This window comes from Mytilus trossulus, unplaced genomic scaffold, assembly GCF_036588685.1.
Source record: "Mytilus trossulus isolate FHL-02 unplaced genomic scaffold, PNRI_Mtr1.1.1.hap1 h1tg000244l__unscaffolded, whole genome shotgun sequence".
Classification (NCBI taxonomy): Eukaryota; Metazoa; Mollusca; class Bivalvia; order Mytilida; family Mytilidae; genus Mytilus; species Mytilus trossulus.
Window position 1 is genome coordinate 681,678 of NW_026963317.1, and position 16,520 is coordinate 698,197.

Here is a 16,520-nt window from a genome sequence, read left to right on the forward strand (position 1 = left end):
GAGATTTGGAAATTTTGGTCAGGAGATTAGGACTCAGATCAGGAGGTTTTTTATCGACATAAATGTTGTCGTAAATGTAACCATATGATGTAGAAATTGTGTTTTTTCTTCAAATTTCCATCAAATTGTAATATGTTTATTGTGCCCTTATTGCCTTTCTATTTGGATAAAATAAAATATTAAGAAGAATCTGTTTCTTGTTTTGTTTTGTTTTTGATAAATGATTGTTCACTGCTTGTCTGTGGTTAAATAAATAGTTTAAATCTTTGAATCCTTAATTTTGACCATTGCAATGTCAAAGGTCATAAAACACCACCCTAGCCTTAATACATTGTACTGTCACTCACATTTAAATTCAGAGTAGTGAAGAAATGACACAAAAAAAGACAAAATGTGGAGAAATGCAGAAAATTCATAAAAGTAGTTCTCTGACAGATAGGATGATTAATTATCATTAAATCCAGACAGGAAATGATTACTGCAAATTCAGCACTTGAGCGTGCATTTATTTTAGTGATTTTGTCATTTTAGACTAAAATGAAATTTTAATTTTTGCAATATTGAAAAAATTCCTGTTGAATTCAAATAAAAAATTTCAAAATGTGAGTTTGAATTATTGCCATTATAACCCTGTTGCATGTTTCGCAATAATTTCTGAATTTACAGTAAATTGTCAGTAATAAAGATTAATTTTAATCATTGAAGACACCACAGTATTATACATTGTACCTTTCATTTGATGGTAATTCTAATGCCACATGGTATAATTTCTGTATGATGTCTGCAGCTTGCTCCAACTGAAAAGATACACACATTTATTTTAATTTAATTCAGGAGAAAGAATGAAAATTACACAATGTTGACAGTACATATAAAAATTATCAAATAATTTTATTATGTAAAAATGTCTCTCCCATTGTTCGACAGTTTATCAGATTTAACAAGATGGTTAAAAAATAATTTTAAATCATATTTGTAATATATTGCCATTAAGCTTTTTGTTATAAATATCATTGTGAAAACAGATTGATAAAAGTAGTTTACTACAAAAATTGAATGACTTAAAAAATTCTCTTACGGTATGTGCATTTAACAGCATTGTTGGGTTGATGTCTTTTTGCAATTGACTTATATATTGCTCCCTTAAGGATCATACCTTGGCAGGGTCTGTGAAGAGATCTGATTTAGGTGGACCATCAGATAAAAATTCTGACATGTAGCTCATCAACTTTTTAGCCTCGACTGCCTTGGCTCTGGGATTATTTACACCTTCTAGTTGATCTCCCAAGTGTACTACTTTGGTCGCTACTAAGTTTATCTTCTCATCTAAAACTTGGAAGTGGGAATATGTTGACTGCAAAAAAGACACAAAAAGAAAGAAATAAGATATTTCACAAAAAATCCATCTTTGATCTCAAACAAGATCAAGGTGCATTACATGATCTTAATTATTGACAAGGCTTATATATTTTCCTGCCAAAGGTTGTTGGTTCTCTCCAAGCAAACTCATGCTTCATCCATTTATAAAAACTAGCCACCATCATATAGCTAATCATGAAGACGGCCTTTATAGCTAGCTGTTTGGTGTGAGCCAAGGTTCTGTGTTGAAGACCAAAATTTGATCTATAATCATTTTATGGTTTACTTTTACAAATTGTGACTTGGATGAACAGTTGTCTCATTGGCACTCATACCACATCTTTTCATATCTAAATACTAACCTGGTTTTTCTTTTGAAGTTCAGCTACTCTATGCCAATGACGTTTTTCCTCGTCTTTACAATTTTCTTCTAATTTTTCAATTTTCTTTTCTATTTGTGAATTTTTTCCCTCCAGATCTTTAATCATCTTTTCAAAAGCTGTATGTAGAAGCATTGGATTAAACTGTGCCTGGTCTCTATTGTGAATTGTTCTCCATGCTATTCTCTCGACAAATTCATGCGCATCAAATGGCTCCTACAAAAATATAAAATGTTCCATTGAGAATTCTTAAGAACATGACCACTCTTAATACATGTAATAATAATGACTTTATTCTAAGAGGGTGACTAAATAAGCATTCACAATACACATACAGAATTAGTATTACAAATATTACAACTTCTTGAACATATAATTCAACTTTCATGCTAAATGCATGTCTGTAGAATAAGAAGAACAAAATAATACATTATACACAAACATTGGAGAGTAAGTAAGTTTTTCTTTCAAAAGTACTAAGATGTTCACATAGTGTTATTTAATTTCGTAGTTTATTCCAAATTATTGAGAGGCTACAGTATATATGTGAATGATAATTTTTCATCTCAAAGTCAAACCAGCACTAAGTGTTTAGTTAAAATGCCTGTCTAAGTCAGGAATATGACAGTTGTTGTCCATTGTTGTTGTTTGTTTGATGTGTTTTATTTTTTCATTTATATGCCATTTGATAAGGGACTTTCTGTTTTGGATTTTCCTAGCAGTTCAGTATTTTAGAGATTTTACTTTCTACTGCAGTGACAAAGAGGTTCAATGTAAGAAGCTGACTAAAAAACAAAACTGTCACATTACGATTTTTTGAATTGTGTAGGTAAGGTATCTCTTGTTTATAAAGATGTTTTAACTCAACCTGCTAGTAGTAAAACATAATGTTGGTCATTTAGTGTTTGCAATTATGTATATTGTTGAAGGTCCTATGGGGCCATGGTAGGTCAAAGTTGCCCCTACTTTGACCTGGAAATCAATCTTCTGAAATCTCTTTGGTTTGTCTATTCCAACAGTGCAGCACAGTGGTTCTCTCCAATCATTTTGGCTTCGTCCGCCATAATTAAAGACTGCCTGGTGTCCTATCCCTCTCTTTGTGATCATCCTTGTCAATATTGTTAATTTGTTGTAAATACGTTAAATGACATATCTCCTTTAATCCTGATTGAGAGTGTACATGGATTCCACTGTACTCTTGCAGTTCTTGAGGGATGCTCTGAATAAGAGTGATCTACGCACCTACATTTACATGAACACAAAAGGTGCCTTTCTGTATCAAAATATAATATTGAACAACTATTTTTTATGCATATAAAGTATATTAAATGAAAGAATTTTTATATGGAGTAGTAGGTGAAATACTTTTAAATCATAGTACATTTCATCCAGTTCCAGACGAAAAAAAAATTCCCTTGAATTTGACAGTTGTGGGAAATTAATGCTACATTTTATTGAGGTAAAAAATCTGAGTCATAATGATAAACAAATATAATTATACATGAATCCTTTTCTATTTGGTGCTTCTATAAAATATTTTGAAAACTTGGTAACTAGTCTAAATACATGTAGCATGTAAACAAGACAGAAAGGGTGAAAATTTGATTGTTTGACTTCCAAAGATGTGTATTATCTTATTTATGCAATAAAATATCATATTGTGTGAAATTTTGTCTGAAGTATTTGACAGATTAAATATTTACTCATGCCAACTATTTCTTTATTTGAAACAAAGATAAATTGTAAGTGCAAACTTAACACAAACAAAGGCAAAGTGGAATAATATGTGGGTTAGTGGTCTAGTGGTGAAGACAGATGACTACAGTGCTGAAAGTCTCAGTTTCGATTCTGACTCTGGGTGCTGAAAATAACAGTACATCACAAGGATGATTTTTACCCTCCGAAACTTCTCAGATCATAGGTAAAACTAGAATGGGTATTTTTGGGGTTTCCTACTCTGACCTGGAGATCAATCTTTTCAAGTTCTGATATCTCTCTCTTTGTCTGTTTCAGACAAGTGGACTGGTGGTTTTCTCTGAGACATTCGGCTACCTGTACCATAACATAATAACAGACTTCCTAATGTCCTAGCACTCCCTTTGTCATGTTTTTGTTGGAATGGGGATTGTCCTTTTAAAACAATTACATGTCATAAATATCACATCCCCATTTATCCCCATAGGGAGTGTACATGTACATGAATTCCACCTACAGCTCTCAATGCCAATGAATTATTCGGATAAAGGAGGAATTTACCAGTACTTTCATAGTCTGTAAGCTTTTCTATGAGATTTATCTTCAAAACATTACATCAGCAATGCAAAAGTGTCTGAAATGGACTAATTTACCAGAAGGTATATGATATATCATGTCAGTGAAGAAAGAAAATCTCTATGAATAATTTGCAGCCTTCAGTTGTCACGCCCATCCTGTCAACAACTCATCGTCTGATAGCTGGCTATAATTTCTGGACATATGAAGCAGTTGTTGTATTATAGACATACTATATCAGTATCGGCTTAAAGTGTCAATATTCAAAAGAGGAAGTTAGTTTTGGATGAAGCAGACGATTAAAATATTTTGCTCCTGTTTCATAAAAACATCACTTTTGAATGGTGTCAAAGGCTCATATTTTCGTCCTATTTAAAACACGAGTCTAAATATCACAAATTATACTTATGCTTTTCTTGATACCTGTTCTAGTTCTTCTAAGGACACTTGATGAGACATATCGATGTACTTTTTTCCAACTTTTTTCAGTGCCCAAGGGGAATAACTCTAATCATAAATAATAACATTTGGACGCATATCGGACTGAACGAAGTATTTCCGGATTTTTATATTCCTCAAAACTTTGTTATAAAAATGATCAAAAATTGTTGAGTTAAAGAAAACTTACAGTATGTCTGAGTGACTAATCCCTTTTCATTCCACGGCTGAGTGACTACTATAACTGTTACACATACTGTTTGTCCGTCGTCGTCTGTTAAATTTTACAAAATCTTCTCTAAAACCGATCGAGTATACTGGGCCAAATTTAACCAAACTTGGCCACAATCATCATGCAACTATCTTATTCTCGTGAAATACTGAACAAAACAATCAAACTAGACTTGCAATAAGTTTCCACATTGGTTCTGGTGAAAATCTTTTTTATAAATTTATTTTGGTAAAGTAAATCAAGTCATCGGGGGCTCCTGAAAGCTCTAGTTATTTCTTTAACGGTTTAATACATTATTATACAGGCTATGATGTCTGCCATTTCAGACAGCAGCTGAGGACCTCACTGAGGACATTAATCACTTTTTTAAACAGATGTCTTTAAAGCATGCCATCATTTACCAAATGTTGTGTGTAATTTCTTTTGCACTAATTTTCATATTCTATTAACAAAAAAATAAATAAAGGTGTGGACACAGATCAATGTCTTTCATATAGGGTTCTATGTTATACTGCATTGAACTCAGGCAGTTTGGCTTATCAGCTGCAATTCCTATTAAAAATAAGAACTCTATATATCGATATATATTAATTGTCACTGTCCAGGACATCTTAATTTCCCCAGTTATCTTTTTACGTTTAGAATAAAGTTTAGTAACAACCATGTTTGATAGCTATTAGAAACATCTTTTACAAAACTCAAAGGAGAATGAATCGTTTCCTCAAAGTGTCCCAATGCTCTGCTTTTGTGGGTGTAGCAACATTTGTTTATCAGCATGAACATTTTTCCAAATTTTCAAACATGACACTCAAAGGATCGTGTGGCATAGATTATTTTCAAATGGTTACAGAAATCAAGTTTTCACCAAATAGGTCAAGGAAGAAAAAAAATGTCCTGCATTATTTTAGTTGTAATCTCCGTCCTGCTTTTTTTATTTTACACTTTATTTGTTTTTTTTAATTAGTTTATTGATCCTGCCTTTTTTTGACAATTGCTCATCCTGCCCTTTTTTACTCAAAACTCCTGTCCTGCCTTTTACAATTTAATCCTGCTTTCCATCTAAATTCAAATGGTAACTTCATTTCCATTCACTGGGAAATTTCAATGATGCAAAATATGTACAATTAAAGAACTTTAGTAAGCACACTGACATACCCTACTTCCCAATATTGTCATTTGAGAAATAAAATAACTGTAAGAAAAAAAAATAATCACAATTTCCTGGTGTTATATATATATGCACATCTAATACTATATACTAGTAGTATGTCCTTATTATCCACATAGTTTCATGAAATTCTGTTGTTATGTTTCAAAGGAGTTGTAATGACAAACTGTTGCAAAAGTATATTGAAGCAAATAAGTTTAAAGGGGCGAAAGGACACAACATTCAAGCTCGATACAGCTCTGCATTAGGAATGTGATTAAATAGTTGACACAGAATATATTTCCGACACAGAATGAAGTGGGTCTCATTGGGGTCTAAGGGTGACGCGGGATTGCAGATTTCTGGTAAGCGTGACACGTAAAAATCAAATTATTGTGCAGTGAAAAGGGAAATGAACTCAATGTGGACCTATTTCATACAGGGGCCCAGAAATCATAAATCTAAATATATGGTTAGATTCGGCATATCAAAGAACCCCATATATTCAATTTTTGTTGAAATCAAACAAAGGCTCCTATTGAAGGCTGTACATTGACCTATAATGCTTTACTTTTATACATTGTTATTTGCATGGAAAGTTGCCTCATTGGCACTCACACCACATCTTCCTTTACCTATAGAAAGTTTAATTATGGACCATGATTTGGAGCAACTTGAAAACTAGGCCCATTATCAAAAATCTAAGTACATGTTTAGATTCAGCATATCAAAGAACCCCAAGAATTCAATCTTTGTTAAAATCAAACAAAGTTTAATTTTGGACCCTTTGGACCTTAATAAAATTGAAAATGGGAATGGGGAATGTGTCAAAGAGACAAAAACCAGACCAAAGAACAGACAACAGCAATGTAGACCAATTTGAAAACGTGACCAAACATTCAGAATCTTTTTACCCAGTTAGTTTCGGCATATCAAAGAAACCCAATAATTAAATTTTTGATAAAATCAAAACTATTTTGACTAAAACTCCCAAAATCAATCCCAACCTTCCTTTTGTGGTCATTACCTTGTGTTTGAATTTCATAGATTTCTATTTATTTATACTTAAGTTATTGTGCGAAAAACTTAGGAAAATGCTTATTTGAACCCCTTTTTCCTAAACTGTTGGCACCAAAACCCCAAAATTAATCCAACCTCCCTTGAATGGTTATAAACTTTGTGTTAAAATTTTATTGATTTCTATTAGAAAGGTCTCATGAAATTCTGTTGTGTGGTTTGGGAGGAGTTGCGATGACAAGAAACAGGACCGACAGACAGACGGACGGGTAAAACTCCTTATACCCTAATAGCATTCTTTTGGCCCCAATTCCTTAACACCTATCCGACCTCCATGATAAATATGTTGTTGTCCCCGCAGACAAAGCCCCAAATAACATCGTTTTTGTGTGTAAAAGTCATTACATTCACTGCTTGATAAACGAATTAGGTATTGACAATTCACTTGGAAACTTAACATATACCCTCACGACACTTACCAAAGAGGAAATCCTGGATAATCATAGGTCTGTTCTTTGTTCCTTTGGAATTTCAACCAAAGACGAAGAACTAGATCTTCCATAACTGTATTGGATACCTAAACTACGATCACTCTGATTCAAACAAAAAATTCTCTGAAATTGATATTATCAAGATGCTTGATTTCTTGATTTACATTTGGAGGACGTGTTTTTCAATAGACTGTTGGCATTCCAAAAGGAACAAACTGTGCCCCTCTACTCGCCGACTTGTTTCTTTATTATTATGAGGCCGACTTCATGCAGGAACTTCTTAGAAAGAAAGATAAAAAGTTAGCAATATCCTTTAACTCTACTTTCCGCTATATAGATGATGTTCTTTCACTAAACAATTCAAAATTTGGTGACTATGTGGAATGCATCTTGACTTACATCTAGAAATTGACAATGAGGGTCAGTTGAAAACAAAACTTTACGACAAAAGAGATGATTTCAGCTTTCCAATTGTGAACTTTCCATTTCTAAGTAGCAACATTCCAACAGCACCTGCATACGGGGTATATGTCTCCCAATTGATACGATATTCCCGTGCTTGCATTTCCTATCATGATTTTCTTGATAGAGAGTTATTGCTCATAAGGAAGCTATTAAACCAAGAGTTCCAAATGGTGAAGTTGATATCATCCCTTCGTAAATTTTACGGACGCCATCACACGTTGGTTGACCGTTATGGAATAACCGTTTCACAAATGATATCTGATATGTTCCTTACGTCGTAACTGCAATCCTCTTCCCTTTCATGAATGTGACCTACTGAATGAAGACTATTTATCGGATTTGTAATCACAAAAGCAACACGACGGGTGCCACATATAGAGCAGGATCTGCTTACCCTTCCGGAGCACCTGAGATCACCCCTAGTTTGTGGTAGGGTTCATATTGTTTATTCTTTAGTTTTCTTTGTTGTGTCATATGTACTATTGTTTTTCTGTTTGTCTTTTTCATTTTTAGCCATGAAGTTGTCAGTTTGTTTTAGATTTATGAGTTTGACTGTCCCTTTGGTATCTTTTGTCCCTCTTTCAGGGAGATGTTAACCTCTAAAATCAATCACCTTCCTTTTTATGCCCACCTACGATAGTAGAGGGGCATTATGTTTTCTGGTCTGTGGCTCCATTCGTTCGTATGTGCCTCCATTCGCTTCAGGTTAAAATTTTTGGTCAAGGTAGTTTTTGAAGAAGTTGAAGTTCAATCAACTTGAAACTTAGTACACATGTTCCCTATGATATGATTTTTCTAATTTTAATTCCAAATTAAAGTTTTGACCCCAATGTTCACGGTCCACTGAACATAGAAAATGATAGTGCGAGTGGGGCATCCGTGTACTATGGACACATTCTTGTTAGGTATGGAAAATTGTGGTACAATTCTATTAGCTGACATATAAGTGATTGTCTGTATACCAAATGTCTTTGTATGAAGACAACATTGTTATACCATCTTGCCTTTGGTGATATATGAAAAAATACAGTAACTTCTACAACTTCAACATGTCCTAGACAAAGGACTAAAAAGTTGTTTTTACATTTCCTTTTGTTACCTATTCTGACATCAGACATACACTTCTTGTAAACAAGAGTTTTAATGTGCGTATTGGTGTTTTTTTCTTCTTTCTAGATTGGCTAGAGGTAGCGGGTGAGCGTTAAAATCTCACTAAACATGTTTTACCCTGCCACATTTTTGCAGGTCCCAAGTCAGGAACATTTTGCCTTTGTTTGTCTTGTATGATTTTTTTATTTTAGTATATGTTTTGGAGTTTAGTTTGACATCCTTTTTCACTGAAATAGTATACATTTTAGTTTAGGGGCCTGCTGAAGTCTGCCTCTTCCAGGATTTTCTCACTGTGTTAAAGACCCATTTGTGTTCTTTGACTGTTTTTTGCTCTTTGGTTGGGTTGTTGTCTCTTTAATACTTTCCCATTTTCATTCTCAATTTTAGTCCACACATTGCAGAAGACATTTAGCTAAACAATAATGTTCCATTATATACCCTGAATATCAAAACAGAAAAATAAACAGAAAGATTTTTTTATTGAAAATAGACATATAAAATGCTCATTTGTATATAAATGTGAAGTGACAATATAAAAGCAAGCTTGATATTCTCTTATATTAAAGATTACAAAAGCATAAACAGATCATTCATCATATTTCAAAGAGATTTCTTCCTGTCAATAATACAGTATATCAAACTACAATGTAATTAGAAAATAAGTAAAAAAGATTATTTGCTTTAAGGACATTCATTAAAACACCAAAAAAAGAATTGTTAAAAAGTTATGTTTATCTGAACACTACAATGTATAAGAATAATAACATAGTTTCATTATACAAATATGTTCTTGTTGATATAAATCCATATTATGCATTTTTAACAATTACCCATTCTATGCTATGAGTTAACAAACATTTACAGTATAATCTTTGAGTAAACTTTGATAGTATTTAAAGCTATAAAAAGTTAGATGACCAACACTCTTATACATTTTTGTACCATTCAATTCCACGCAATTCAGACATTTTCTCAAAAATACTCTAAATACAGATCAAGAAAAAAAACCAACATAATCATTTTTAATTAATACACTAATGAAATCAATCAAAGATTTCAATTTGTTCTTTCCTACATCAGGAAAAGCATAAACAACCAACCCATTCATCTCAAATCTGACTTTCAAAAATAACAACAAACACATGTAAACAAAAATGTACAAGTAACATGTCTAGTAAAGTTATTTTGTTTAAATTTTCCGGAATAAAAAAAATATCATTGTGTTATTTTTTTATATAAAATAAATATGCACATTTGCCTTCAGATTTTAAATTAAATCTGAGCTCTTTTTCTTAAATTTGGATATTGGTAAATCTTGCTCTACTGACAATTTGGAAACATAATTTGCTGTTGCAATTGTCTCAGAATTTTACTTTCCTTTTAACCATGGTAGGGAAGCATATTATTATTTTGATTTTAGCAAGTTTCTTTTCAAATAAGGCAAGTAGTCATATATTATAGGAGAAAATGATGCTTCATCTTAAAATTGTGTGTGTCTCTAATAATCAATTTGAATTGTCTACAGAAAAATGTTAAATTGCTCCATCCTATGGAACACATATATGTACATAACAATATCATAGTAAACGTAACAAATGTTTAACAAAACAAATATTATTTTCTGAGATTTGGTCAACATTGAACAAAGTTGTGCAGGTACATTGTAATAATATACAGTACACACAAGATGAGCTAGTAAAACTTCACCCTTGCCTTGGTGGGTAATTCACACAACACATTGATTTAAACTAAATCCTCTTGTGTATACTGTAAGAGAGGGATGACACCCTCTTCAGTCAATGCTAAAACATGTTTTAACTACTAAATGTAAGGTTCGTTAATTACCTGGACTTTCTTTTATTCAGAAGTCACTTTTTGAAAATATTGTTGTCATTAAATGATGGGAGATTTTTCTTAATTTTTTTTTATAGAAAATGTACAATTAATTGAGTGATTACCTCCCTTACATAATGTTTAATTTGGAATGGGAAAATAAATATCATAGATGTCCTTGTTTAGGTTGTTCATGCACTTTAGTATCTTAATCAACTATTTCAGCTGGAATTTCAATACATAGAATGTCTTTATTGTTCTCATCTAGAAGCTCCCATTCTACTACAAGTTGCAACTGAAATATATATATAAACATAACCATGTAAGGTAAAATCAAGTACATCAAACAACTTCCTGTGTGGTTTTTCTACTTAGATAGATAAAATAATCATGTCAATTATATATAAGTTACAATTTCCTGTGTACATTTTTAACTAGAGTTTATGTTTATATGCAATAATAAATTTCTTTTTTAGAACTGTGTTGACTTCTAATTATTAGTTTTAATTAACTATTTTAGTTTATCAGTGACATCAACTAAATTATGTACAAATATCTTTAACATGCATGTATCCAAGAACTTCATACATGTACCAGGAAGTCTACTGAACACCTTCCCCTTCACAACCCCCATCAAATTGTCACAGGTCAGATTTCAAAATTGCTAAAGCCACAAAGCTAGAAATTCAGATTGAGGAATCAACAATTTGCCATTTCATGAGACATATATTATATTGAAGACATATAATGCATTGCATTCTTTCATTTTTGCGACACCTTTAGTCAAAATGTTCACAATAATAAAAACATTGTAAAATCTTAAATTGTGATATTACTAAAATAACTTACATTTGGATAACTGCTTTTAATGGGAATTGTATTATTGTAAACGTAGTTCTTTCCCTTTGTCAAAGGACAGGTTAGACCACTATTATGACATCCATCCACATTTGGTGGTGTAAATGGAACTGGTATGTAGCTTATTACACCATGGACATTTGCTGTTACCTTTGTATACCCCTCTCCTGTAAACATAAACATATTTTTTATATAGATAAGACCAGTTGGTTCTCCCATTTGAATGGTTTTACATTTACTAATTTTTTGGGGCCCTTTATGTAGCTTGCTGTTCGGTGTGAGCCAAGGCTCTGCGTTGAAGTCCATACATTAACCTATAATGGTTTACTTTTATAAATTGTTATTTGGATGGAGAGTTGTCTCATTGGCACTCATACCGGTACCACATCTTCCATTATCTATTGATAAAAATTTAACTTTATGGCATCAACTATACCTTGATACATGTGTACTGTAAGTAGTGATTTATAGATTGTTGCTTGCTTATCCATTGACATACATGACATACATGTAATCAGGACGTACAAATAAAATTTACATGTTTAAATACAACACTGGGCTGGTCAATACTCATATAACCAGCAGGTTTTTGCTAACCCTATAATGTATGAAAATTACAAATGTACATGTATTTGTGATACATGTAGATACATGTTCACTTTTCTCTCAGTTTTAAACAGGTATAAATTTGATCCCAATAAATAGTTGTCTTAGATGAATTCCCGATGGCATTAGTATAGATTAACCTATTGTATTATTCAAAAGTATATATAATATACAATGTATCTATTGATTATACCTGCAGTAAAGGATATTGACATGGCAGCACTTGATCCTTTCTTCAGCTTACAAGGGGGAGCATCACATCCTGGAATAACTACATTTGTTACTTTAGATGATCCACCTGAAATAAAACAAAGGCAATTTGTTAAAAGACAAAAATGTTTGTTTCCCAGATTACAGACATGAAGAGAAATGTGGATGGGTTGTCACTCAATTGTGTATTCTTTATCTTTTTAAGCTACTTTTCTTCATTCTTTACAAAATTTGCCTTTTATCTGTTATTGATTATATTTTAGAACCCTGTTCTCCCCTAATATATATTAACTGGCATATTTGTTTTACCATATTGTGAAGTATTGGTCCATTATTCCATATTCTATAAACACCTTTCAAAACCCTGTTGCATTGTAGCTTAAATTATTTGGTAGATGTTATGGGGAAATATTTTTTTTTATTTTGGAAGTGTGAAACCAAAAATGTCAATAATGTACAATCCATTCTTGGGACTACAGAATCAGATATCAGATGATCTGAAATGGACCACCCACATTTCAAATGTAACTAAGAAAGCAAATTCTACACTAGGCTTTCTTAGACTCAATCTAAGATTTTGCCCAAAAGACTGTAAGAAAACAGCATACATTTCATTAGTGAAATCTTTGTCAAGACTGTGATTCACTGGAATCAACTTGAAGAAGACATTAGTGTGCACCAAGTGAGTTGAGAGCTTCAAAACAGCTTTCCAACGCCGCCAATAGGTGCTCTGTCTCCCTTCAAGTAAAAGCCAGTATTGGTACCTTCCGCGTTATGATACAGATACAGGTACATCATCAATACATGTGTAACTGGAGAGCATGAATTTCATTACAAAATTGCTCGTCTCCACTGGGACTCGAAAATTTAAGGTAAGGTCATGTAGGTAGGAAAGAAATATATGTTTGGAATAACTTTAAATTGTTCAGGAAGTTTAAGTCATTCAAAAAAAAATCTTATGGAAAAAGGGAGAAAGGCTTGGTTTAAAATTAAAAAAACAGTCTCTTTAGATAATTCCTGCAGTATGCTTGAAAAATTATTTGATACTTTAGTTGTTCCAATAACTCTTTATGGGAGTGAAGTTTGGGGTGTAAGCCAAGTGTTCAAAGATTCAGATCCATTTGAACATTTACATATTAAATTTATTAAAGAAATTTTAGGTGTACAGTGCAAAACAACAAATGTAGCCTGTTTAACTGAGACAAACAGAATCCCTTTGTACTTTAAAATTCAGCTTTCAGCTATAAAATTTCTAAACCATATTGTAAACTCCCCTAACACTTTAGTCCATAAAATATATAATAATGTAGAGAAAACAAGTAAATGGGTTAACATTGTAAAAGACTGGTTAAATAAATTAGGTTTTGGTCATCTCACTTTTGATACTTTTAATTTAAAATATCACATAAATAGTATCCAACAAAGAATCTATGACCAGGCTTATCAAATTATAAATTGTTCTATCAATAAATGTGAAAAATTAAATTTCTTTTGTCATACTAAAAGAATTAGAAAAAGGCCCCCATATATTGATATATGTAAATTCAAAACTGACCGATCAGTTTTCAGTAAATTTAAACTAAGTGCACATTCCCTAGCAATTGAAAGAGGGCGTTATACCAACATTGAAAGAAGTAAACGCATTTGCTTATCCTGTAACAGACAAGAAATTGAGGATGAATACCATTTCTTCTCAATCTGTCCATGCTATACATCATTAAGGGATACCTATATACAAAATATTAATAAAAATCTTAATTTCAATTTGATTAAATTGCAGTCCACTATAACACTTAAGCATTTGACTGTACTTTTAGATAGCAGTCTACCAGTCATTATAAAAATCACCATAAAGTGTATTAATGATTGTCTTTTATTAAGAACATCTGTATAACTTGTATTTCTTTTAATATGCAATGCCAACCTAATTTTTGTTTGTGTTCTTTTTTCAATTGTTCATGAACATTAATAATGTGTTAACTGTTGATATTTATAGCCTTTTTCTTCTTTGCTGTGAATACCACTGTCACTCTAATATAATTGTAATCAATTTAACTATTGTAAGTTTATTGTCTTAATTTTGTATGCCATAACCATTTAATGTAAATGTGTTTGTGCGAATAAAATATTGTCTATTGTCTATTGTTTTTGGCCTTAAGATTCTCATTTGTATTTAAAATCGATACAAAGAAGGAATGTCTTTACAAGGATTTGAATACACATCCTTAGTCTAAAAAAGGGGGATGCAGTGAACTTTTGAGTAAATATGATAATTTGCGACCAGAAATAATAACAATTTTCTTGCAACATATTTTTTTGAAGTTGTGTGTTCATGCTTTCTTATTCTGTGAATGCTAAGATAAATAAAGAAACATGCATGTGAAAAAAATAATCATCATGCATTTTTCTGCAGAGTGAGACAAATTACAAAACTCACTTTTACAAGTATGGAACGGTGTTTTGCCTGAGCTAAAATCTACAGACATACACACAACCAGGATAACAGCAGCTATAAATTTGTCCATTTTTTCTGCGGCTCCACCTTATAATACAATTTCCTTCTTGACAACTTCAATCCTATGATACACTCAACTCACGTGACAGTCGTACGATTTTCCAAAGTTCGTTCTGGTTCATACTCATACTCCAATGGGTAGGCTCGTACCTTTCCAAAAGTCGCCCCACAGTAAACTCGCATCACACTCAAATAACGGTGGCAATTTACGTAAAGGAAATGATGATGCTATTCTGTTCCTAACTTTCTAACAGAATGAACTCCATAAGAAAGGGCCTTTGTTTACTCATATAAGAATAAAATTTACTTTTAAGATATCTTCACATAATCGGTATATTTCTCTGCCTATATCTGCAAAATTTCAATGCATGTGTAATACTATTCAATTTGATAAAGAAGAAAAACATATGAGAATGTATTGCTTAATAATTATTAAAATTATTTAAAATTTATAATACCAAATATTTCTGTTTTTAGAATCAATTCTTCAACTTTAAAACTAAGGGGAGATAACTCTTATACTTTACATTTTATTCAACGCTTTTACACCCCCAATGAATTTACAAAATGAAGCATTCAATTCTTAATGCGGTGAAAAGCCAATTTAAAAAAAAATGACGGTAAGTTCGGTGATAACATGTTTTCTTTTTCCATTCTTATTAATGGATATTATAAAACCTATTTTCCTATATTTTATTTAAAATTTCTATCTCATAGATTTCTTTTTATTCTCAATGATGTGTTTTTGTTCTTCATGAACAATCTATAAAAAAAAAATGTGCAATTTTGCACGATGTTAACTTGAAATATATGTACCATGAGTTATCCATTTTTATTCCGAATGATTATATTTAAACTTGACAACAAAAATTTCAATGAAATCTCCACTTTGCCGGACAAAGAATAAAAAAAATCATCCATCAAAAATACAGAGTGTGGCCATAAGTATTCGTCACATGAACTTCTTCACTATATATTGTATTTAAACAAACAAAATTCAAAACACAAATTTTGGGGTCATTTTTGGTTTGATTTTAAGCAACTTGGTTCAATAGAAGCAGAATTGTCACAGTTTTATTTGTTTATTTGGTTAATTTTTTTTTGGTGGATCATTTTCATTTGTTCCCAAGCTAAACACAAATATTATTTTCTGTTCAGAAATTCGCTATATATTCAACCAAATTCAATTGTAAAAAAAATATGTATTGTATGTGTTTAAATCAAGAGAAAACAAAAACACCTAAAGACAAAACTATAACCAACTAAACGAAGATACTTAGACAATTCTACGTCTTTTTAAAAGGCCTTATTGATAAAAATCCAACCATAAATGCTCTCAAAATATTTAAAAAAAAGAATGTGTTTTTATATGAAATAATAGCAAAAAAATGCAGGTGACGAATACTTTTGGCTAGACCCATCTTATACTAAAAAGAATACTTACTATTCTTCCATATTGTTTGTTGTTCATGAAAAAATCGTCTCTTTTGTTCTTACTTGTTCTAAGTATTTTCCATCAGAGACTTCGATCATCCGTGACGTTCAGTTTTCGGGTCCCAGTTTTGTCGTAAATCGTTTTTTGTCATGA

At 31.8% G+C, this 16,520-nt stretch overlaps 2 protein-coding genes across 2 annotated transcripts in view; both read right to left on the reverse strand.

Annotated features, from left to right (window-relative positions):
• LOC134701544 (exocyst complex component 5-like) overlaps positions 1–4,511 on the reverse strand; it is a 36,332-nt gene extending 31,821 nt beyond the window's left edge. The window contains exons 1-4 of the mRNA XM_063562694.1: positions 4,434–4,511; positions 1,722–1,955; positions 1,157–1,354; positions 730–797 (exon numbers count right to left, since the gene is read on the reverse strand). Coding sequence (XP_063418764.1) covers positions 730–797; positions 1,157–1,354; positions 1,722–1,955; positions 4,434–4,469 — 536 coding nt within the window. The 5' untranslated portion in view covers positions 4,470–4,511. The remainder of the gene's footprint in view (positions 1–729; positions 798–1,156; positions 1,355–1,721; positions 1,956–4,433) is intronic.
• A 4,861-nt stretch (positions 4,512–9,372) lies between these two features.
• LOC134701530 (NPC intracellular cholesterol transporter 2-like) lies at positions 9,373–15,065 on the reverse strand. The gene is made up of 4 exons (XM_063562679.1): positions 14,855–15,065; positions 12,401–12,505; positions 11,593–11,768; positions 9,373–11,038 (listed from the first exon to the last, which is right to left on the reverse strand). Exons 1-4 carry the CDS (start codon positions 14,940–14,942, stop codon positions 10,952–10,954), a joined length of 456 nt encoding a protein of 151 aa, XP_063418749.1. The 5' UTR covers positions 14,943–15,065; the 3' UTR covers positions 9,373–10,951.
• Between the last annotated feature and the right edge of the window lie 1,455 nt (positions 15,066–16,520).